The 23,508-nt window shown below is 34.5% G+C and overlaps 2 protein-coding genes across 11 annotated transcripts in view; one reads left to right on the top strand and one right to left on the bottom strand.

The window, feature by feature from the left end:
* The window catches only part of LOC125055090 (fatty acyl-CoA reductase 1-like), a 33,598-nt gene extending 11,571 nt beyond the window's left edge, over positions 1–22,027 (bottom strand). The window contains exons 1-9 of one of the 4 annotated variants that reach the window (XM_047657322.1): positions 21,926–22,027; positions 14,997–15,090; positions 13,918–14,048; positions 6,201–6,288; positions 5,147–5,219; positions 4,709–4,799; positions 3,823–3,968; positions 3,308–3,417; positions 1,212–1,295 (exon numbers count right to left, since the gene is read on the bottom strand). In XM_047657322.1, coding sequence (XP_047513278.1) covers positions 1,212–1,295; positions 3,308–3,417; positions 3,823–3,968; positions 4,709–4,799; positions 5,147–5,219; positions 6,201–6,288; positions 13,918–14,048; positions 14,997–15,090; positions 21,926–22,012 — 904 coding nt within the window. In that variant the 5' untranslated portion in view covers positions 22,013–22,027. Of the gene's footprint in view, positions 1–1,211; positions 1,296–3,307; positions 3,418–3,822; positions 3,969–4,708; positions 4,800–5,146; positions 5,220–6,200; positions 6,289–13,917; positions 14,049–14,996; positions 15,091–19,077; positions 19,212–21,104; positions 21,144–21,925 lie in introns of those variants that run through there. The other 3 variants (XM_047657324.1, XM_047657323.1, XM_047657325.1) reach the window with 3 other exon arrangements.
* Positions 20,731–23,508, top strand: part of LOC125055085 (dynein axonemal intermediate chain 7-like) — a 34,936-nt gene continuing 32,158 nt past the window's right edge. For 4 of the 7 annotated variants that reach the window (XR_007117817.1, XM_047657316.1, XM_047657311.1 and 1 more), the window contains exon 1: positions 21,617–21,833. Coding sequence is in view for 6 of the 7 variants with exons in the window: in XM_047657316.1 (XP_047513272.1) it covers positions 21,632–21,833 (202 nt within the window). In the remaining variant the exon portion in view is untranslated. Of the gene's footprint in view, positions 20,915–20,984; positions 21,004–21,434; positions 21,554–21,616; positions 21,834–23,508 lie in introns of those variants that run through there. The other 3 variants (XM_047657312.1, XM_047657314.1, XM_047657315.1) reach the window with 3 other exon arrangements.

Below are 23,508 nucleotides of genomic sequence, written 5' to 3'. Positions count from 1 at the left end.
TTGACACATTAAATATTGTATTTTTATTTTTCTTGAACCACTGTATCAGTGTGTAAGCGATTCAATATTATTATAAAAAATAAATAAATCAGTGGCGCTACAACCTCTTCAGGTCTTGGCCTCAGATTTCTGAATCTGTTTCATGATCATTTCTAAATCTAATAGGCGAGTAGGTGATCAGCCTCCAGTGCAGCCTGACACACGCCGTCGACTTTTTGGGTCTAAGACATGTCGGTTTCCTTCACCGTTCGAGCGAATGTTAGATGCGCACATAGAAAGAAAGTCAATTTGTGCACAGCCGGGGATCGAACCTACGACCTCAGGTATGAGAGTCGCACGCTGAAGCTACTAGGCCAACACTGCTCAATATTATTATAATAATAATAAAAACATTATTCGTGACAAATAGGTTCTGACAAAATTCATCCATCGCTAGTCCACTGAGTTGTGGGTTACTCTGGATAAATGGGTAATTAGTGGGTATACATTTTTTTTTAGAAAAAGTAGCTTTAGTGTTACATCTAATTAAACACAAGTCTTATAAGACATTAAGTGTGTGTGAATGGGTGTGTGTGCGCATGTATTTACGCTACGCGACCCGAGACAACAGAAGAAGATAATACCGAAGTAGAAATTGAACAGTCGCAGAATGAAAAGTACAGTTTGAAAGCATTTTATGACAATTTTGGTCGTATCAGATATGTATCCAAAATTTGCATCAAATCTTCATCTGACTCGTTATTTATTAAATCCATAGCACAATTAGCACACGACTATACACCTTCACTATTGTCAGCTAAATGACTTCAGAATTTGCAAGCGTGTCGTGGTGTCGCGTGTTTTTAATGTGCCGTAATCGGGTGTGGACACGTTGCGTGGCGTGGCTTTTTAATAATGTAGTAACTTAAGAGTTGTTATAAGCGTGCGCTGTGCATGTGTTAGTTTTTGGCAAGACAGACTCATGCCAATATACGTAGTAAGGTCTCTGTAGATTCAAAATCCAATACATATTTACATGTGATCTGTAGCGACATCTATAGTCTATGGCAATCAGTAGGATGTCGTCCATACCCTGAACCGCGTTAACAATATTATTCCGTCAGGTGAGGCTAGTCAAGGATCCTCCCATTAGGTCGGAGGAAGAGCAGCACCTTTCTTCCTTCACATATCATCAGATTTTAAAGAAATATATATATTGATTAAAAAGTTACCTTTTCCACTAGCAATCAGAATTCCAACGGGACCATTAAAGTTTTCAATCCAACCTGGCAAAGGTTCCTCGATTGCGGAAATTACTGTAAATCAGAAAGTATTCATTATAAAAAAAAATATATTTACACATATAATTACAACACGTTTAACTATAACAAAATTCATGATTACTATTATAGGTTCTTAAAAATGCCGCTGATAAAAATAATGAATATAAAATATATTAACATAACAAATAAACAGCCTTGCGATTCTGTAACTCACTTTTCGAACTCTCACAGTGGTTTTCGCAGCGGCGGTCGCGCTCAAATCAGTCGTGAAGCAGTCATTTTACGATTTGGCATTCCGATAAACAATAAACCACAAGCTCCCTCCGCTTGTCAAGGCGTAATGTGAAATTGCTTAACAGAATACCATGAGATTCCAAAAATGGACGGGAGCGTTGTTAGTGCGAGGTGAACTCACGGATTAACAGAATCGCACGGCAGAAATAAGGAAATATATATATATGTACACTAAATTTGAGCAGTCCCTTGGTGATGCGATCAGATATTGCTCCATCATCAGCAAATAGCGATGATGAGATGCTGGACTACAGCTCCCTAGGCGAGCAACGATAAAGAATCACATCGATAGAAAAAAAATTAAACAACTAAGAAATAACAGATAAAAATATTGATTTTCCACAAAAGCCTTTCAGCTTTGGGCATCAGATTTTTGTATCGATTTCGTAATCATTATTTTTTCTATGAATCAGACATCCATGTCTGACACACGCCGTTGACTTATAGATCTAAAGCATGCTGGTGACTTAACGATGTTTTCTTTTATAGTACGAGCGAGTATTAAAAGTTCATTGGTTTGTACCAATGAACTTTTAATACTCTACTGTTCGAATCCCAGTTGTCCGGGATTCGAACAGTAGAGTATTAAACCGAGACGACGACCTCATAAACCTCTAGACCAACACTGCTGGCCTATTTCACCATGCCTCCTTCTGATAGAGGATAAATATTTGTTTTTAATATATTTTATTATTATTTATTACTTAAGATGTCATGTGGAACATGGTGTAATGGTTGCAGATCCTTACAAACGTTGTGTAAAACAAACAATTTGGCGATTAAAAAGAGTGGTGGAGAGTTTATTGCCAGTTCTTCTCTTCCGTTCTACGTCCTTGATTTGAGAACTGGCAGTAAATTTAAAATTAGAAGCATTTCATATACATATATATTGACGTTCATAAGTGTACATTGTGTTACCTATATGCATAAATGAGTTTGATTTTTACTCGTAAAATACTACTCTGAGAACAGCCGTAGTGCACAAAACCTGTCTAATTAGGAAAAAATAACTTTTTAATTTAATGAGAAGTTATTTTTTTAATTGTTTCTAAATCCAACAATCTGTAAGTCCAAACATAATGAAAATAAAAATGTGTGCGTGTACTAGGTGTACACACGTAAGAAGTGAAACTTCTTTATGACCTTATTTTTCGAAAAATGATCTACTATATGCAACTTTACAGAAATTGGTTAAATAAAGTTAAATTAGATAAAGTTTAACAAAAGGCTTTTATTATCATAGACATGAATACAAATACAATTATTTCATTTTAACTTATTACTGTACTACTATGTAGTACTAAGATTATTACAGAATTTCATTAATTGTAATAGAATTATTAGTATTACTATCATTGTTATCGTTATTATATATTTTTGTTACTAATGGCTTCGAATCTCTTCGGATCAACCGTGGTAGGGACAAGAAAAAGATGGCGCGTAACCGAAAAATGTGACAAATGTGTATAAATTTTTTTCCAACGCCGATAAAGAAGTTTAACTTCAAAAAGCAACATGGCGCGTAACCTGCTACAAAATTTCTCCCATACGTCGATAGGGAAGTTTCACTTCAAAAGATGGCGCGTAACGGAAAAATGTGACGCGTAACGAAAAAATGTTACACTAAATTTTTTTCCAACCCCGATAAAGAAGTTTCACTTCAAAAAGGTTCAAATGAATTCTGTTTTTCTCTCGATGAGACACTGAAGCTAAGTGAAAATATATTCAAATATTGATGGCCCAACACTCACCTATGGAAGGTCTCGCTATAATGACCGGCAACTTGCCCTTCTGCTCATACACCACATGTTCGGCCAACTGCTTCGTAAATACATATGTGTTCGGTAATTCTCCTAGATATCTGAAAGTATAGAAAATTATGTTTCACACTTCCACGAGTATATACCATACGAATCCTAAGCGATTAAAAGTATTTAAAATAGGATTTTGTTTCAAAAATTTCATGAAGAGAAAATCTAACTTTCTAATTAAAACACTCCGTCTCTTTCTGTCAAATAGCCCGCCGTGGTAAAAAGAGACATGAGAACTTCAGTGAAAACACCGCAATGATTGATGTGTATTTTGTATGATTAAGGCTTAAGTATACATACTCCATGTACCGTAAACAGTTAAAATTCAGAGTCAAAAACGTGTTAGATATCCTTAATGGAGATACGTTATTTGACAGTTCGGTATTGCTACTTAATATGCAGAGAGGAAATAATAATTACTTAAAAATATACGCATTATACCGTGTCATACTCACTTGGGTGTTAAATGCTTTAGAGTCTCTTCATCCATCTTCTCACATACTTCAAGCGTGTCTCTCCAATTAGCGTGCGGTGGGTAAACCACTTCATCAATGGGGTCACGGTTTGTGTTCGCGTAGGATGTAGATACGTGTAGTAAAACCTGAAACATACATACATACACTTTCTTAAGTTTTGAGTCAACGCCGGGCCACTGATTATATAAACGGCATTGAAATAGCGTGTACAAGTCAAGTTCATAAGCTTCATGGGAATCTCTGAGAGATAAATTCAAGGTAATTAATATAGTTACGTTTCCCCCTCAAACTATTTATGAAAATATTATGTAGGTATGTATACAAAAATAGTGATAAGTTTACCAGAATAGAACATACGCATAATGTTAATACTCGGAACAAACACAGGCAGCAATTTCCCCGTACTAGACTATCCAAAGTTAGTCATTCTTTTTTGGGAAAAGGGATACTTTTCTTTAATAAAATCTCAGAGGCTCTTTTATCTCTGCCTTTTAATAAATTTAAGAAATGTATTAAAGAAAAGCTGTGTAAAAAGGCTTACTATAAAGTGACCGATTATCTAGTTGATAAAAGGGCCTGGGACTAGTGGGGACAGGTTACTTCTAATTTATTTGCTATATTTGTTTTAAAATTAGTATTGTTTGACATAGTCATTTTGCATGGTGATTTGATATTTTAAAAGAATTTTACGCCGGCTTTTTCTCTCAGCCTACACCCTTTGTCTTCTTTGCCGATGAGTAGGGATGTCTACCGATTAAAATTTTATCACGTGGAATAAGTGATACCTGTATCTTATATTCCATAATAAAAATGTATGTTTTGAAACCCTAATTTTGGCATAGATCCATAAGAACTTAATACTTACTTCCAAATTCCTTATTTCTTTAGCGAGCTCTACCAATTCCCTTGTACCTCTTAGGTTCAGTCCTGCGGCTACTTTTAAAGTATCGTCGAACCTTAAAAATTACCAACAATTTTCAGTTTGTAATTATAAATATTGAATTCTTTCACGGCATCGGGCATTCTGATAGAAACTCTTTAGTAGTATCATGTTCATAGCTATTTTGCAAAGATTCTGGTACCCGAAACAATTTAACTTTAAGATTTTTTTTTTATTTGGACCCCCAAATTAGAACAAACGTGTTGTAACAATAAATACACATTTTAAATGGTAATGGAAAAAGAAAATAAATTTAAAACATATAAGAATAATTAAATAAATTAAATAATGTCTGATTAAAAGAAACATTTTTGCATCTCTTACATGACCATTTATATTTTTCTAAATTAACCAAATAATTACCTGACAGATGCGGCGACGTGGAAAACAATATGAGCCCGATTTACGATTAAGGCTCTATCTTCTTCGGACATACCTTTAAGAAAATACATGTAATTACTATTTATCTAATACAAATTGCTCTATTTTCGTAATGGACAGATAAATTTTCAAAATTATCAATAATACGCCGTAGAACATTTCGAACATTCTATAAGGAATCGAAATATTAAAAAGATGCATTTCGTTAAAAGGTTGTAAGTACATTTGCTTGCGAAAAAGCATTTTTAATGTTATAAAGGACTTATGAAGTAAAAGTAACAAAAAGTATTGCGTATATATTTGCGCAGAATTTTTAAAGATTTATACTCTTTATAAAAATGTTTGCCCTTGGCGCCAAGGTAAGATGGTTTGACACGGACATCCGCAGGTGAATTATAGTTTCCTGCTATATAATACTAAACATGCGAAAATTTAAATGCACAAATTATGAATATAATTATTACAACACCCATAAGTTATGATTTTTTTTCCTAATATTTCATGCAAACCTAGCGTTTCATACATTCTCTTTGTTTATAAAGTAAAAAAAACGATCACGGCAAAATATAAATAAAATTGACGGCTCATAGGTCTAGTGGTTAGTACCCCTGACTGCGAATCCATGGGTCCCGGGTTCGATCCCCGGCTGTGACAAACATCGATGTGATGAGCATTTGGTGTTGTGCTTAGGTCTTGGGTGTTTAAATATGTATTTATATGTCTATCTATCTATAATATGTATATCCGTTGCCTAGTACCCATAACACAAGCTTCACCAGCTTAGCATGGGACTAGGTCAATTGGTGTGAATTGTACAATAAAAAAAAAATCTTCTTTTTTTATAGCCTTGTAACGAGACCTTTAAGCCAAGTATATAATTGTCAAGAACAAACTATAGAGCATAGCCTTTGTAATTAAATTACTTAGTAGTCCCTTGTGTCATCATTGTTCATACATCACTGCTTTTACTTGACTTAAAAAACAATTTAACCATAAGAGTCCCATTGGAACTGCGGGAAAATATAAGTACACCCACCAAGTCCGATTTCGCTGCAATCTCCGGCTATGAAGAATACCTTGGACTCGAAGAGGCCAGGCTTTTCTTTTCGAAGTCGGGAAAAGCACTGAAAAATAAAATACAATACAGTTAAAAATAGTTCTCACTAATAGGCATTAACAATTTTTAACTTCCATATAGGTAATAGGGTTTCTCTCTGATCATTAAGGATAATGGTTTAGATGACTTTTTTACTAAAATATGTTCCAAAGTTGTAGAAAATTTATAAAACTTTCTTAAGCGGGCCATAGACGGACCGCATGTTGCAGTCAAGACCGACTGCAATATGCGGTTTGCTCAGGAACTGCTCGAGCGGTCCGTGTATTGCGAATATGAATTTAGTATGGAAACTGCAGATCGCCGTGCGGCGACCGCTTAGAGCAGTCGGTATCGGCTGCAACATGCGGTCCGTCTATGGCCCGCTTTATACCTTCTTTTTTTTATTTTTTTATGGCTCTGGCACGATTTGTGCATTAGCCAGCGTCAAGTATAGGATTTTTTATAATTCGTGCTTGTCTTTAGAAATTCGACCGTGTCCTCCATGTACGGTTTAGGCACTCGCCCGGTACCGCACAACCCTCCCAAAGGCCGAGAACAAATTTAAATTAAATTAAAACTTGCCCTCGAACCGGGAGTCGACCCCGGTACCCCTCACCTAGCTGCCACTTAATAAGACCGCTAGGCTATGAGGCCCCCCGCTTTATACCTTATAAATTATTTTTCTTAATAGACAATAGATACATAGATTCTGTGCCTGTCACATGCCGTCGTTTTTTTTAGGTTCAGGGCATGTCCTCGTACGAGGAAAACCGTACTAGCGAGTGTTGTACAGTGTACAAATAGAAAAGTCATTGTCCGGGAATTAAACTTCAGGGCTGAGATTTGGATGCTGAAATCACTAGGCCAACTTGAAACAAAAGCCAAGTTGAAAGTCACCTGATGATATAAAGTTTACTTATTTTTCTTATATGCTGGCGCGCGATTATTCTACTCTTTCCCTCGTATTGTAAGATGACATATGCATCCTTTTTTGGCAACGTCGAAGACATTAAATTGACTTCAAGCCTTTAAACTAAATATAAACTGTTTTAATAGTATTTAAATCATTGCCATGCACTTGTGACCATAAATTATATGTAATGAATTCCCTTGGAACATTAAGACGAATTTTAAACCGTAAATAGTTTAACAACTAATATGAATTTCAAATTTAAATGACTTTTGAACTTTACACTGATAGTTTGTATATTCATAACCTTTTGGAACGTAACATAATAATGGAAATGAAATGTACTTCGGTAGGTTATGCTATCAAACAATATCACAAACCGTGTTGAGAAAATAAGTATTTCACTGCCCCATTTCTATCACGGTGACAGTAAAATCAGTGATGCCTCCTACAGAACTACAAATACCCCTAAATAACGATTAAAACGCCTCATATATTTAGATATCTAGTGCAAGCTGCATACATACACTACATATACTATACAGATTACAGATACTCCTGACAATTAATACATATAAATTTAAACACACATTTCACAGTCCATTGGCTGGCAAGCTACACCCCTAACGTTTCGTTGAAGAGGTAATTTCAAATCTGAATTAAAAATACATTATTTATCGATATTATTATTAATTCATGTTGGAGTATTATAGCTTTTTGATATTTCAGTTATAGCCATTGGTGTTTATATTTAATTTAGTTTGATGGTTGGGTTCGAGGCCTAAGCGTTCTATTAAGAACAAAAAATCTTGAATAAAAATTCCCTGGACCCGATTCTCCCTAAATTTGAGGGGAAAACCCCCGTGTTGGCATCACTGCGTAAAATAACCGGGTAAAAATGTAAAAGACAAAATTATTGCGTGTTTCGTTTGCTCGTGATTGGTCTACAGCATCCCATTATCCATGATCCGTTTTCCGCTCGACTAAACGCAATAAATCGTTCTTCATCTTAAAGTAAATAAATTGTGAAATTTATAATCATAAAGTTAGGTTTTAGGTTTCATAATAAGGGAAATCGAGTTACCTATCATTGTTTCGAAGCTCCCACGATCGAAGGCCAATTCACTACGTAAGTCGTGTGGCGTAACTTATGCCAGGAAAAATAAAATTTATTACTATATTTCTTTAACAAAATATACAAAAACTGGATAAGAAATAACAGTAATTCAAAATAAAGTAGATCAATACCTAACGGCCAAAATTAATAATGTATCCTCAATCTATGATTATAACCAATCTTGGACTGATTCATATCTAAAGACCGATCTCCAATCTGCATGCCAATAAACATTTCTGCTATCCGATTGTTTATTTGACAAAAGATTGACAGCAATCTTTTGCGTGATCCTTGCCTCTCGACCGCGTTTCGTTCAATGCAATATGTTGTGTTCAAGCATACCAAAAGTTTGCTGTTTTTGGAACGAAATAAAATAAGTAAGACTAATAGGGTCTGTTTCACAATGTATGATAAAGATGCAACGTTTTGTTTGTTTTTTTGTTACGAACAAATAAAGTTACAGAATTCTATAGAAAAACATAGAACCTCAACCTTTTTGTTGGTCATTTAATATTACTTGTAACGAAACGGGCTGTCATTTTCATATGGTATTTTTGTTTGTTAGGTTATTGAGTATTTTAGTACATATTATTACAAATATAAATTTTCTCTGAGTAGTTTGTGTATCTTGTTTTTGTGATTCGAGGTTGGTTCTTTAACTTAAAAAAATGTCTACGCAAAAACGTGAAAGAAGCGTCAATTTCAGCCGGGAAGAAGTTGACCTTTTAACTTCGCTTGTTGCTGACCATAAAAATATATTAGAAAATAAAAAGAGTGACTCAGTCACCTGGCAGGAGAAAGAGCAGTGCTGGAAGACGCTGGAGGCGCTGTTTAATAGCACAAGTGGGGTAAACTTTCGCAGTGCCTAAAGCTTAAAGAGGGCTACAAGAAAAAAGTCTGCCTTGATACATGCTGAAACATATCGTACAGGAGGTGGCCCTAGTGCTGCTACTCCTCTTACCCCGATCTCTATCGAGGAAAAAGTCAAAGACATGATATTGTTGTCTGTCGAAGGAAATGAAAGTCAATTGAAAGGAAAAGCTTCTAAATAAGAGAAAGCAATGGGCATTTGAAGAGGAAGAAAGAGAGCATAAAAGATAATTATGGGCCATAGAAAAAAATATATTGTTAAATAAATTAGAAAAATAATAGATTTTGTGCCTGGAGCGAGGATGTATTGTATTAAAAATTTGTATTTTTATTTAAATAAAAGCATTGAATTTTTATTTAATTTATCTCAAAAATGTTGTAATTTATAAAATATTATAGTAATAAAGCAAAATAATCACTTATAAGATTACTTCGCACACTTGCATTTCCCACGTTGTCAATTGCGCTTTGATCAATATCATCAGCTTGTTCATCTACTTGTTGCAGTAGTTCAAAATGTTCATCTCGCATATCAATAGCAATATTGTGCAACACTGCACATGCCACTATCACGGCTTGTACACGAGATACTTGAAGCAAAACCTTTTTTGACAAACCGATTTTGGGGAACCGATTTTTTCCAAACACCATATTATGTCCTTTCCACCACATTTCTGCTTCGTATTTGAGATTCGTTATAAAGATGTTCTGCTGGAGTCTTGAGGTTTTGAAGTGGATTTAGTAGGTAGTATCTATAGTAACAAATATTTTTGGTTGTAGCTAATATTTTTTTTTTTTACAAAAGTTGATGAAAAGATGAAACCTGCAAGAAGTCATATATGATAGACATCACTTTGTGTAAAAGTGTCTCCAAAGCTTCTTTTGTTAAATGTGAATTCGGCGTCATTCAGGCCCTGGATATAATAAATTCTTGTCTTCTTATGTCTTCGCACAGAAGTACGTTGTCTTCTTCCAGCTTCAGAATTACTATCCCAATCGGATAATTGCATTTAAACTTCCAAATCACTATCACTAGAACTGGAAGATGACGAAGATGAATAAATTTTCCCAATGAATATTAAGTTAGGTCGCAATCCCAAACCCAAATCATACGAGTTTCACCGATAGCAATCCGAGATTGATTTGGCCAATCGAAGCACTGTCAAAATGGACAGATAGGTTGTTGGCATGAGTAAACATTCATTTTCATACAGAGGGCAATCTTCAATCTCTTATCCGCCCTCTGAACGATTGGTTGAATAATTAGATTGGTATCTCAGTCCATGTATTGAATATTGGCACGCTTTTCTTTAGAAATGGATTGAATTGTCAGTCTATGACAGCTAAAATTGGATTGAGATTGCATATTGGTTTTGGCCGTAAGTCAAAGTCAAATCATTTATTTCAATTAGACCACCTAAAATGGCACTTTTGAACGTCAAACAAAATATAAAGAAGATTCTAGTTGCCCCTTCCAAAAGGTAGTTTCGTGTGGAGAAGAATGGGCAAGAAACTCCACACTTACTCTTTTAAAATAGGTTTACAATATTTTGTTTACTAATCATACCTATCTATACCAACCTCGCTATATTTATTTTAGAACTATCAACTATAAGTTTTAACTATTGTATTTTAAGATTTCATAATTAACCAAAGAAGTATGGAAAAAGTAAGTATAATCGAAATCCAATTAGCGAATTAAGGCGGTAATGTCAGCCCTGCGATTCTGTAACTCACTTTTATTGTTAACTGCATTGTTCGCCATTTTGACGCCCTTCGTTTTTTGAAAACTTAAGTTTAGTCTTTGGTATAACTCATTTATTTGAATAAATTTAATATAAGTCCGAAAAGAATTACTAGCGTACAGTCTCCTTAGTCACTGACCATGATTACAGTAAGACAATTGGTACGTCGATTTATATATAATGTATTAAATACGTTGATGTCCTTTCAATATTAAATTATGCCTTTTATAAAAGACTTTCAAGCTAAGTAATAGTTCTGTCAAATTTCACTCTGTAATAAAAAGAGATAAACACTTGATTGAAAGTAGTAGACAAAGAACTATATAGAGGCATAGTTCGCGCTAAGTCTTAATTATCCGGAAATATCGGAATTAAGTAATATTTTTACATAATCACCAGACGTAGCGGAAGGTAAAATATTCACCTACAAACCCAAACCAGTTTCGGTGATTTTTTTCGTCATTGCGTCCTCAAACAAGGGCATGCTATGTTTATATTGTAAGGGTCTGTTTCACAATGTATGGATAAAGTACCAAATAGCTATGCAACACATAAATTATTTGGAAGATAAATTGTTCTATTTGACATTCATCATACTCATAACTTATGATGGACTTTATGTGACGAATAGCGCTATCTGACAGTCATGAAACGCAACAATAGTTTTTATCCTACCAATAAGTAATACATAGCTAATTTGGAACTTATGTAGAACTTATCCGTACATTGTGAAACAGACCCTAAATGTTTTAAAATGTTATATGTAAGTACTATGTTTTTTTATACTTCTCTTTTATATTATTAGACAAAATTAATATTTATTTATTTTTTATTTAACTGTAAAACTTCTATTTAATAATAAAGGAGTAAATTCTGCCAGCATTCAAAGTACACTGCCACGGGGACCAAACTGTTTAATTTTTTTTAAATTTTCTATTTATTAATTTTTTATTATTATTATTATTGCTATGTAGGTTGAATAGATACTTAAACTAAATTAAAATATATTTTTTGTTTTAGATGCAACCGAATATCCAATACTTAAGAATGTTCCTTTATACTTAGTTTTATCTTAAAACTTCTTGAACTCGAAATATGTATATGATATTTTTAGGTACCTTCATAAATGTCAAGGAAAAAAGTTTTTGAATTGACAACATCTAATAAATCGATGAATGCACACACGAAGCAGCATAACCCATTGTCCCGTTACGCTCATTGTACGCTTGCGCCGCATCTATCTCTCTTCCACTAGATTGGACTATGCATTCGAGGACTCACTCCTTCTTTGTATCCATACAAAATAGTGATAATTCAATAAAAATGATTCAATTTTATTCAAAGTACGCAATAATTTCATCAATGATGTTATGACGATGTCACGTTAAACTATCGTCCGTAAACCGACTGTATTTTTTTACTGAAACCATTCTTACATTTGTGATGCTCACTTAATTACGTGATAACGAATGCGTCTAAACAAAGAAAGTCTAGAAACAGCTGATCACAACTACTTCTTACTCAAACTCAAACTCAAATCTTTATTGCATTCCTTATGTACATAATTTATTACAATAATGAATAAGCACTATCAATCTTTTACGTCACCACTATAAGAGCTTTCATGACTTCTGTAAGTCAGAATCCTACTTTTATGACACGGTCGTCGTACTTACCCCTAATATACTAATAAAATGAATGTACTTAATGAAATTGTTACATGGCAACGACAGCTTTAGTGTGCCTGACGTACCCAGTGAGAAAGCAACTTCATGACACATTTTGGACTAACCGTCAAAAAGCACATATAGTCCAGTCAGTCAAGACAATTAATTCATTATAATTCCAAAAGTTTTCAAATTTTGGAAGTGTTTTGTTTCGGGAGTGGTATTAAAACAAACTATAAAATTTTGCAACCTGCTCTGCGGTCCGGAACATTGTTAAAAATAAGTTTTGGTCGTGAAAAAAATTCCAAAAGTTCTGCAAACTTGGGGAAGTTTTCGATATAATATTTCAGATCACGTATAAAATTTGCAACCAACCTAAGTGTACGGAACATTTTTTGTTATTAAAAATTAATGTTTTTCTTTATTAAACTGAAGGAAAACGTTCCAAAAGTTCTGCAAATTTGACAGATATATCGAAAATAAAATAAATAACAAAAAATGTTCCGTACACTTAGGTTGGTTGCAAATTTTATACGTGATATGAAATATTATATCGAAAACTTCCCCAAGTTTGCAGAACTTTTGGAATTTTTTTCACGACCATACAGCAAAAATTAATTTAATTGCAATTTTAACAATGTTCCGGACTGCGGACAAGGTTGCAAAATGAGATTTATTGTCGTCCCAATGTACCAATCACTTGACCGAAGTTTGAAAACTTTTGGAATTATTATCAAATTTTCGATTTCGAATGTCTATAATGACTGGTCTAATAATATTATTCGCTGTGTTTACACTATTCAAGTAATACATTAACTTTTTTTACAGTCCGCTGATTAAACTGAAATAGTTCTACTATATGTTTGTGTATAATAATTAGTTATTATTTTAATTATGCAAGCTAAACATAATTAAAATAATAACGAATTTTAATGTTGCTAATTAATTTTTTGTTTGTTTTTTACTTGTGTAATTTTTTATCGGTGCATTCTTGATGATTCTTAACAGGATTGTGTTTTTGTAAAAAAATTATTCATTATAAAGATATGTGAAGAGATGTTAGATATTCATATATCTTTAATTGCATCGTTTCATGACATTGGTATTGGTATGTTATCTAAAGCTGGCGGCTTCAACACATTTACACTTTGTGCTTGTGTAGTGTCTGTGAATAAGCGCGAGGCGTGATGTCAAACTGAAATACAATCACAAATACATCATGAAAAGACTGTCCGTCTCTCTCGCGCTCGGTCAAGCTTATGAGTATAAAAGAGACAGTTATTGTTTTGCTTTTGCTACTGTACTAATTTTTATAATGAACTATTAAACAAAGAAAATTGGTACAAACTTCCGAGGCATACAAGGCAGCCAAACGATCCTCTGGATTAACTCCCTTCTTACTCCTCAACAGCACATAGATCCTGTCTAGGTCGCTACAGGAGTACAGAAGCTTCTCCAGCAGCACCTTGCCCATGAAACCTAAAAATATAATTCCCCCCATTAAATGACGTTTCATTGAACACAAAACATCCTTTGACTATTTATCGGACCCCACTCCAGATTGATAGAGGTAAATGATATCCACTTCTTCTTCTTGTAGTGCCTCTCCACTATTGGAGGTTGGCGGTCAGCTCGTCATATTCTTTGCAAAGCGCATCAGCTGTTCTACGCTGGCCACTCCGGTCCGATATCTGATATTGCGGAGCCACGACTTCCTCCTTCTGCCAGCACGTCTTTTCCTCTCAACCTTGCCCATCATGATGACTTGAAGAAGTCGGTACCGTTCGTGTCGTAGCACATGTCCCAAGTAACTTATCTTCTTCTTATTAATGGTCAAAGTGAGGTATTATAATATGATATCCACTACATATACCATCTACCTCTACCAGCTACTGACTGAAGAGAGAGAGAGAGAGATAACTATTCAATACAATATAAAAATAATAATTATGATCTCAAGAATGATAACTCATTTTGAAATGCATGTTTACTATCCTTTTTACATTTAGACAATATTTCCACGAATTTTCCACGTAAACTTCCATTTGGAAGTTAACATGGAAAATGGTTTGGTTTACAATCGGCGTTGAAAGTTATAATAAAATAAAAAAAAGTGGCGCTACAACCTCTTTAGGTCTGGGCCTCAGATTTCTGAATCTGTTTCATGATCATTTTTAAATCAAATAGGCAAGTAGTAGATCAGCCTCACACACGCCGTCGACTTTTTGGGTCTAAGACATGTCGGTTTCCTCACCATGTTTTCCTTCACCGTTCGAGCGAATGTTAAATTAGCACAAAGAAAGTACATTGGCGCACAGCTGCACACAGAGCACACAGATCGAACCTACGACCTCAGGGATGAGAGTCGCACGCTGAAGCCACTAGGGCAACACACTAACATAAAACTAAATAATTTGAGAAAAATACCTGAGCCTCCAGTAACAAATATAGTCTTTCCCTTATAGTATTCTGTGATACTGGGCACATTACTAAGATCTTGCTCCTCCAGGAACCCCATTTTCTGTAACAAAAATCTATATAAATCACTCAAGTTTCACGCCAGGACAAAGCCTAGTATTTTGTTTACCACGTCGCAGTGGCGTAACTATACCATCTGGGGCCCGTGGCAAATTCTTTTGATGGGGCCCTATCAGTAAAATCGTCACGTTGTACTCAGTTAATTTTAATAAACTTCGAGATTTTCAGCGTACTAAATTACACGTTGTATATGTCCCACTAATGGCCATATGCCTCCTCTCTTAGGCGAGAGGGAATGGTCTGTTGTCCCCACGCTAGCCCAATGCGTATTGGAGACTTCACATTCATCCATAGAACATAATATCTCTTGGTCAGGGGCACTCTTGCGTCGGGGGCCCGTGACATTTTGCCAGCCCTGCCACCCTATTGTTACGCCACTGCCACGCACTACAACTCTAATACAATGAGATATCTTAAATTTATTATTGACTAATAAATATAAACTAAAAGTATAGAAAATAACAAAAAAACTACTACCATGGTGCATGGGCTACACCACAGTACCAATTTTAAATTCCTTATAAGGAGTACTTGAATTCGTGTATGCGGTGATGTTAGTTATTTCGACTATTATATGTATTTGCGTGTCGTTCCCACGAGAACGTAAGTGCGTGCTCCTATTTCACCATGCCTCCTGCTGATTGCTGTCTTTGTTTTTCATTTGTTTTGTCGTTATTTGTTACTTAAGATGTCATGTGGAACATGGTGTAATAGTTGCAGCTCCCTTACAAACGTTGTGTAAAACAAAAAACTGGCGATTAAAAATATTGGCGCAGAGATTATTGCCAGTTCTTCTCTTCCGTCCTACGCCCTTGATTTCAGAACTGGCAGTAAATGTAAAATTAGAAGCATTAAATGTATATTTCATTTTTAAGGTTCATAAGTGTACATTGTGTTACCTACAACCTATGAATCAATGATTTTGATTTTTTGAAGTAATGAGCCAAGCATTCACATCCCAAGTTGGCTAAAATACCTTAAATATATAATATAAATAACGTATTTCGGCTCTGTCGTTGTAGACTTCCAAGTAACTTTTGTAAGGAAAAATAATTTAGTTTAAAACTTTACAGTCAAAGTGACATCAGCAAATTTATTTAAGAAAGTCTTAAAGAAAGGGGAAGGAAAAATGGAAAAGTACATATGAAAAACTAAATAGGTACTATTTTTTAACAACCGTAAATAAATGTTTATTAAAAAAATCCATTTATTCCTAAAAACTAAATTAGTCCTATACTTCTTTGTATATTATGCATACCTAAAGTGTCCGTTGAAAAGTTAGTTGGCTTGAAATTTACGAATCACAAAATATAGGTACCCAAAATGTTTAGTTATAATTATATTTATCAGAAGAACAAATTTGTGATTAATATAAATGTTATCTTCATTCAGTTCTAATCCAAATCAATTAACGAACGAACATTAAAAAGATATAAACGTATATTTATTACATTTAATAACTCGATTATTCGAGTGTTGCCATCGTAGTCAGCGATAGACTGTCACATTTCCCTCTATATCCACCAAAGAGGTTATTAAACATTGCAATCCTTGGAATTACATATTACATGTTTAAGAAGTCGACTTCCTCATTTGCATATATGTTAATAATAACAAAATCTGTCGAAAACGATCTGCCTTATACAACTAAACTTGGATTTTTTATCATACTTTGTTATACGTTCAAAGCTTACAAATTGTATTATAATTAAGTCCAAATAAGATTCAATTACGCTACAATGACTTTACAATTATTTAAATCTACAAAAGTAGATAGTTAATTACACACGTGTAACTAGGTTAAAAAGACGTGTAACATGAGTAGCTCTCATGAATATAATAATAATTAATATTTATTTATTCAAGCAGGCCATTTGATTATTAATGTGCTAGTTACAATAGCCTAAATATTATATTAGCAGGTTTAGAAAAAAATCAGCGGCACTACATTAATTTTAGGTCTGGGCCTCTGATTTCTGTATTAGTTTCATGATCGTTTGTCAATCTAATAGGCAAGTAGGTGATCAGCCTCTTGTACCTGACACACGCCGCGCCGTTTACGCCCTAAGGCAAGCCAGTTTCCTCGCGATGTTTTCCTTCACGGTTCGGTGTTAAATGCGCATATAGAAAGAAAGTCCATTGGTGCACAGCCGGGGTTCGAAGCCACTGATCAGTAGGTTAGATTTAAAGTATGTATATGAAATCATAAAATAAGAAATATCCCATACAGTCTATTACAATGGCCCATGTATGTTATTTATGCCTAAAAGTTCGTAAATGAATCCGATATATTCATAATAAAGAGGAAAGAATAACCTTTGTATATAACGATCCCACAAACTATTGAACCGATTTCAAAATTTCTTACACAATAATTATGCTAACTGAGTAAAGCTATATTTAAGTCCAAATTATTTTAAGAAACAATTACTTTCAACAATAACCAATATCGTTAAAAAATTAGCAAATATAAAAGTTAAAAAATAAAAACCACGCGTTTAGTGTCACCTTTCTTAACCTCTCGACTTTAGCATTAATTTGTATGCGCAGATTTTTGTAAATGAATTGTAGTAAATTGCGGATTTTTGCTTTACGTGTAACTTATAAAATTTGAAAAAATCTAATAGCAATAAAGTATATTAAAGTGCGACGTTTAAGTTGTTACTCAAAAAAAATATTCCGTTCTTTGAGTGAAAATACCACTCCAACATTATCAATCCTAAATCAAGAAAGAACTTGAACTTCGATTTCCTCTCTGTATAAACACATGCAATTGGCATAACGGAGATTCTCAATTTAGTTCTTTGGATTATGTTCAGTGGCGTAACTATACCATCTGGGGCCCGTGGCAAATTCTTTTGATGGGGCCCTATCAAATATCGTGCCTACTCAGATTAATTTTAATAAACTTCGAGATTTTCAGCGTACTCAATTACCCGTTATATATGTCCCACTAATGGCCATACCTCTCTTAGGCGAGAGGGAATGGTCTGTTCCCATGCTGGCCCAATACGTATTGGAGTCTTCACATTCTCCCATAGAACATACTATCTCTTGGGCAGGGGCCCTCTTGGGTTGGGGGCCCGTGGCATATTGCCAGCCCTGCCACCCTAGTGTTACGCCTCTGATTATGTTCCAGATTGAACCCATCCTAACCCACGTCAAAACCGTCATAATTTTATATGTTCATTCAAGTATAACCGTTGAACGATTTTGTTACATAAATTTGAATAAATTAAATTAACGTTTGTGTTACAATTAATTAGTAATAATGTGAAGCTCAAGTTCATATAACATGTTATTGTATAATCAACTAATTATTGCAACCTAGAATCGCGAGCGGTCTTTAATTTCAATTGCTTGCAAAAAATCTTGCATGTTGAGTTTTAAAGTTACAAAACCTTGACAAAATAATCGTAAACAATATTTTTATACCACACTGAGAGCATTTTTGTTCATGCACTGAGGAAAAATAGGAACAATCTAGAAGTTAAAACATAATTATTACTATTATTATTTACATTATTGCTATTCGTTATTCATTTTTTAATCTGTGCATAACTAACAGTGTATGTCGATTTAAAACCTCCTTTGTGAATCTTAAGCAAATAATTTGTATTTATACATGAATAATCCTTAAATACTATTTTGTTAACAATTTATAATCTGTGCATAACTAAGAAAATTGCGATTATAAACCTCCTTTGAGGATTTTGTATTTATAATCCTTAAATATAAATCCATGCTGTATTTTAAAATAACATCTAAATACTACAGTGACTAACGATCATGTTAACTAAAAAAATATATATATAAATAAAAGGAAACAGCAAAAAAAAATGTTAGCCCTATACCGCTTAGGGGATTTACGTTTCCTTACTTACAAGTTATAACAAAAGCGAATTTGTGCTGGAAACACACAATAAAACTAATTTATCACTTCATAAAGAAATATTCAAACAAAACTTACCAATTACAAATCACTGAATTAGACTAAAAAAGAGTTAAGTCACTCAATTGAATTTCTAATTAATAATGAGTGTTCGCGCGCGGTTCACTGGAAGCACTGAATCGATTGTCATGTCATTGGATACATAATCAAGGCTTAAGGCTGCTTTAAAATTCATCGGAACGAGTAGTTGCGAACACAAGGTTGGGTTCATAAATATTACTGGTGTTAATTAGTGCAGTACTTCCTATATTTTTAGGAATAGATATTTAGCTTTTGCTTGGACTATATTCATAAAACACTTTCACCTTTAAACCAATTTTACTTTCACCAAAAAAAATTATCAGAGTGAATAAATGAAGAAAATCGTTGATTGGATCAGTTTATCAAAGCCTTAACAACATTTAAAACAAAGGTTACTCTGCACCCGTAATGTGGTTAACTTGTTAAACTGCATAAATTAAGGCAAACTGGTGCACGAATTTTTTCATTCTAAAATAATGAAAAGCGTATGGTATAACGGTCATAATTGAAATTACTTAAAAAATTTTTTTAAAACGTGTGGCATTCGGGGACTGCCGCGGTTAATCATATTTTATCAACTTATGCAATTATAATTATTTATTTATGCAGTATTTTTTTTCTTTGATATTAATTCAACTCTACCACTCTACCACTCTACCAGACTCAGACTAAACATATGCACACTATGCACCAGCTTATGCTACGTCACCGATCTCGTTAGAGAGATGTGAATACGCAGTATGCGTTCTGTCCCACTCTAACGCACCTGCGCTACGTCACCGATCTCGTCAGAGAGATGTGAATACGCAGTATGCGTTCTGTCCCGCTCTAACGCGTATTGGACGCACCTATATTACGTCATCGTGTGTTAGGTTTTTATTTTCGTTACGGAATTTCTTGATTCGGTCGGCGCGCTCATAGTAGTATTTGGAACCTAAGAGTCATGCCAAAATACGTAATAAGAGGAACAGTATACAATGCCTTCAAGAGCGTACCAATTTTTAAAAGGCCGGCAACGCACTAGCGAGCCTTCTGGCAATGTGAGTGTTCATGTGAGGCGGTATCACTTAAAATCGAATTAGCCTCCTGTTATAAAAAAAAAACAAGTGGCATATTTTGGGTAAGAAGTCCAACTCTAGCTTCATTGCTCCTTCATTTTTCATTTTCAATTATCTTCATTCAATATTAACTATCTTTAATTGTTGTTTATATATAGTCACTTCTATTTATTGCACCTTAATATTGTAGGGGCTATGTATACCAAATACCACACATTTTGTATTGCGACATTGTGTAGTGTACATTTGGTAGCGCCGGTCATTCTTCCCGCGCGCAATAAAATATTAGTTACTAATTATGTTTAATTTCCTACCGACTCCTTAGCTAGGTGACCTAAATTGGAGGCATTACTTACTTCACCTATTTTCTGAAGTAGGTAATGCCTATGACGCCAAAAAATGCTTACATCTACACTTTTTGATTAGACTTTTTTTTTAATGGCTTTTATTTGTGCCAACTGGGCACAAGGTACTTCGCCAGTGTCGTGTAGGTGGAGAAGGCACGAAAGAGATTGATCGGTGAAAATAATAATAAAAAAAGTTGAAATTCGATTGTTATAATTAGACTTTTCTTTTCGTTAATTTTGAAGTCGTCACAACAATGTCAAAAGTTTCTTCATTTACACCACAGATATGTAAGGATGTATGTCAATTATACATCTTGTCTTTTGCCTATTCAATTCAGTTGGCTTTGTCATGACGTTTTTGACATTTTTTTGGTATAACTTATATTGTAAACGTTTTTGTAAATAATGGGGAAAAAAGATAAGAAAAAGGTTAGATCTAGGCTTAGTATTAAATGACCAATTATGAAATAAATTTGTTTTAAAACTATTTATTTTTCAGGGCGAACCACCACCTCAAGGTAATACGTATTATTTATTTACATTACTATTAATCATATAATATTATTAAAAACGCAGTGCATATTTTAGTAGATCACAGGGTTGTTGGGAATGCACAAACCTGTGACACTTGGTAAAGGAACATCGTGAGGAAATCGATCCAAAAATTGTCGACGTGTGTCCAGAAGGCTGTAAAATAAAAATATTTATAGAAACAGATGGATTTTTGGTACTTACGTATTTAACGCCATTGCGGCAAAAATTCTGCTCCGGCGCTGCGGGAAAGCAGCCCCTCCACCCTTGCGTACCAAAGCACAGGCATTTTATTATAATTCGTAAGTACCGCCCATGGACACTCTCAATGCCAGAGGCTTAGCGTGCGCGAGTGCGTGCGCCAGTCTTTGAAGAATAGGTACGTTCTTTTTTTTGAAGGCATATACTGTTCCTCTACTTACGTATTGGCATGACTCTAAGGTTCCAAAATCTATCACAGACACAGCGCACGCTTACAGCTGTGGACACTCTTAATGCGAGTCAATCACGAGTGCGTTGCCGGCCTTTTAAGAATTGGTACGCTGTTTTCTTAAAGGACTCTATGTCGAATATATTACAGCTTAAATTTTTTTAAGTAAATCACGTGTTTTCGGAATGTATTATTTATTTATCGTGTGTACCAAGACGGTCTGTAACCAGTTTTTTGAAACAGCTTTCACTACTTGTTTTCCAGATGTCGAAGTTCAAGAGGAACTGGTGCTTACGACGGACCTCGAACCTGAACCGGAAGAAGTTCAGTACACAGATACTTCATACACCAGCGCCTCGTTTGAGAGCTTACCTCCTGTTGTTGAAGGTAAGTATCGCTTATATCAATACGTACATTCTTTAGTAGAAGATTTGTGAGCGTCACGGAAATGCATTAGATTTAAAAAAATTAATGATCACATTTTCAGCGTTCATACTTTGACATTTTTCATGCTCCATCAATATCTCAGATATGTATCTGCCGATGTGCGTCTTGAAGTTGGCCATACCCAATACATTGACTGATGATTCGCAAGTGTTGCGTCAGCGAATTCCTATACAAAAATATATTTTTTTACATACTCAACCATGGACGATAAGCTTACTCATGATGCATCGTGATTAAATTCAAATTCAAAAATCATTTATTCCACTGTCGTGGTTCAATATAAAGAACATTCGTACTAGAGTTTTTAAAATACTTGATTTTTGACAAAAGTCAATATTTTTTCGCAACTTGGGCGAAATTAAATTATGTACGTTGTTAGAACTTAGATATTCTCGCAAATCTGACACACTAGAGAGAAACTCCGATATTCCTTTTTGAGCTCCCCTAATGTCTGTCATAAACGACACTACTATCAACCCGAAAAATATTTACACGGCCGATTTAAAAGGCGTCCCCAGTCATCCGCATATCAATGAACGCCGCAGAACTGACACATATCATTGATATGCAGTAATAACAGAGTACACAGCCTTGGGGAAATCCAGAATTTGTTTACATTCACCGTCGACAACGACCTTGATGTGCTCGGCCAAAAAGCTGGAAATCCAGTCGCACAATTTCTCGAGTGAGGTATACCCGATCGAAGGCTTTCCCTATGTCCAAACTAACCGCCAACGCCTCTCCTTTTGGCTCTATGGCTCTAGCCCATCTGTGCGTAAAGTATTCTTAAAAATCACCTGTCGAACGACCACGGCGAAAACGGACCACTGATCAACTAAATTGTACTAGTAATGGTAGTTTAAATAAACGTGAAAGGTAAATAGCACAAGAGGTAACGTGGGTCCCGCCGGCCTACGACTCACCCATAAATACCATGAGGATATTTCCGGAGCAGTTGGCACCCGGGCCCGGCGGGAGACGCAAAACCTTTTAAGCAAATAAATTCCCTTTTTAGGAAAGGGGAGATTTGGTACCTAAGCTCGGCCACAGATATGCCTGATCGCGTGCCTGATAGGCTACTAGATCCTATAAATAAAATAAGAAATAAACGTCTCAAAATACTTTTAAATTAAATTATTTGTGGTTCAGAATTTAGATTGATTTCATAAAATTTATTAGGTATTTCATTTATGAAATAATGCTGAGTAACAACTAACATGTTAATCGAGTAGAATGCGTCAATGTCTAGTCTACGTATAGTATGCAATAAATTCAGTTTACGTCGACAACGATAGAATATCTAGAAATTTGTATTTATATATATACAATAGATAGAATATTTTTTATGTAATCCGATATTTCTAAACCTTGATTCAAATACTATATAATTTTATTGATGTATTTATTTATAATTAAAAGACAAACCTGTCCTAACAGGTGACTAAATCGACAAAAATGCATAACAAATGAAAAACGATTTACACACGAAACAAAAAACAAACAAGAAATTACTTTAAAATAAAAATTTACTAGCTACTATAGGCACTAAGAAATAATAGTACTTTTTTCAGTTCACTCGAAGAACAATAAAACTAAAGTTATTCACCGAATCATA

Source organism: Pieris napi, chromosome 13, assembly GCF_905475465.1.
Source record: "Pieris napi chromosome 13, ilPieNapi1.2, whole genome shotgun sequence".
NCBI lineage: Eukaryota > Metazoa > Arthropoda > Insecta > Lepidoptera > Pieridae > Pieris > Pieris napi.
Note: the sequence above shows the minus strand (reverse complement) of the source record. Positions and strands in the feature narration are given on the sequence as shown.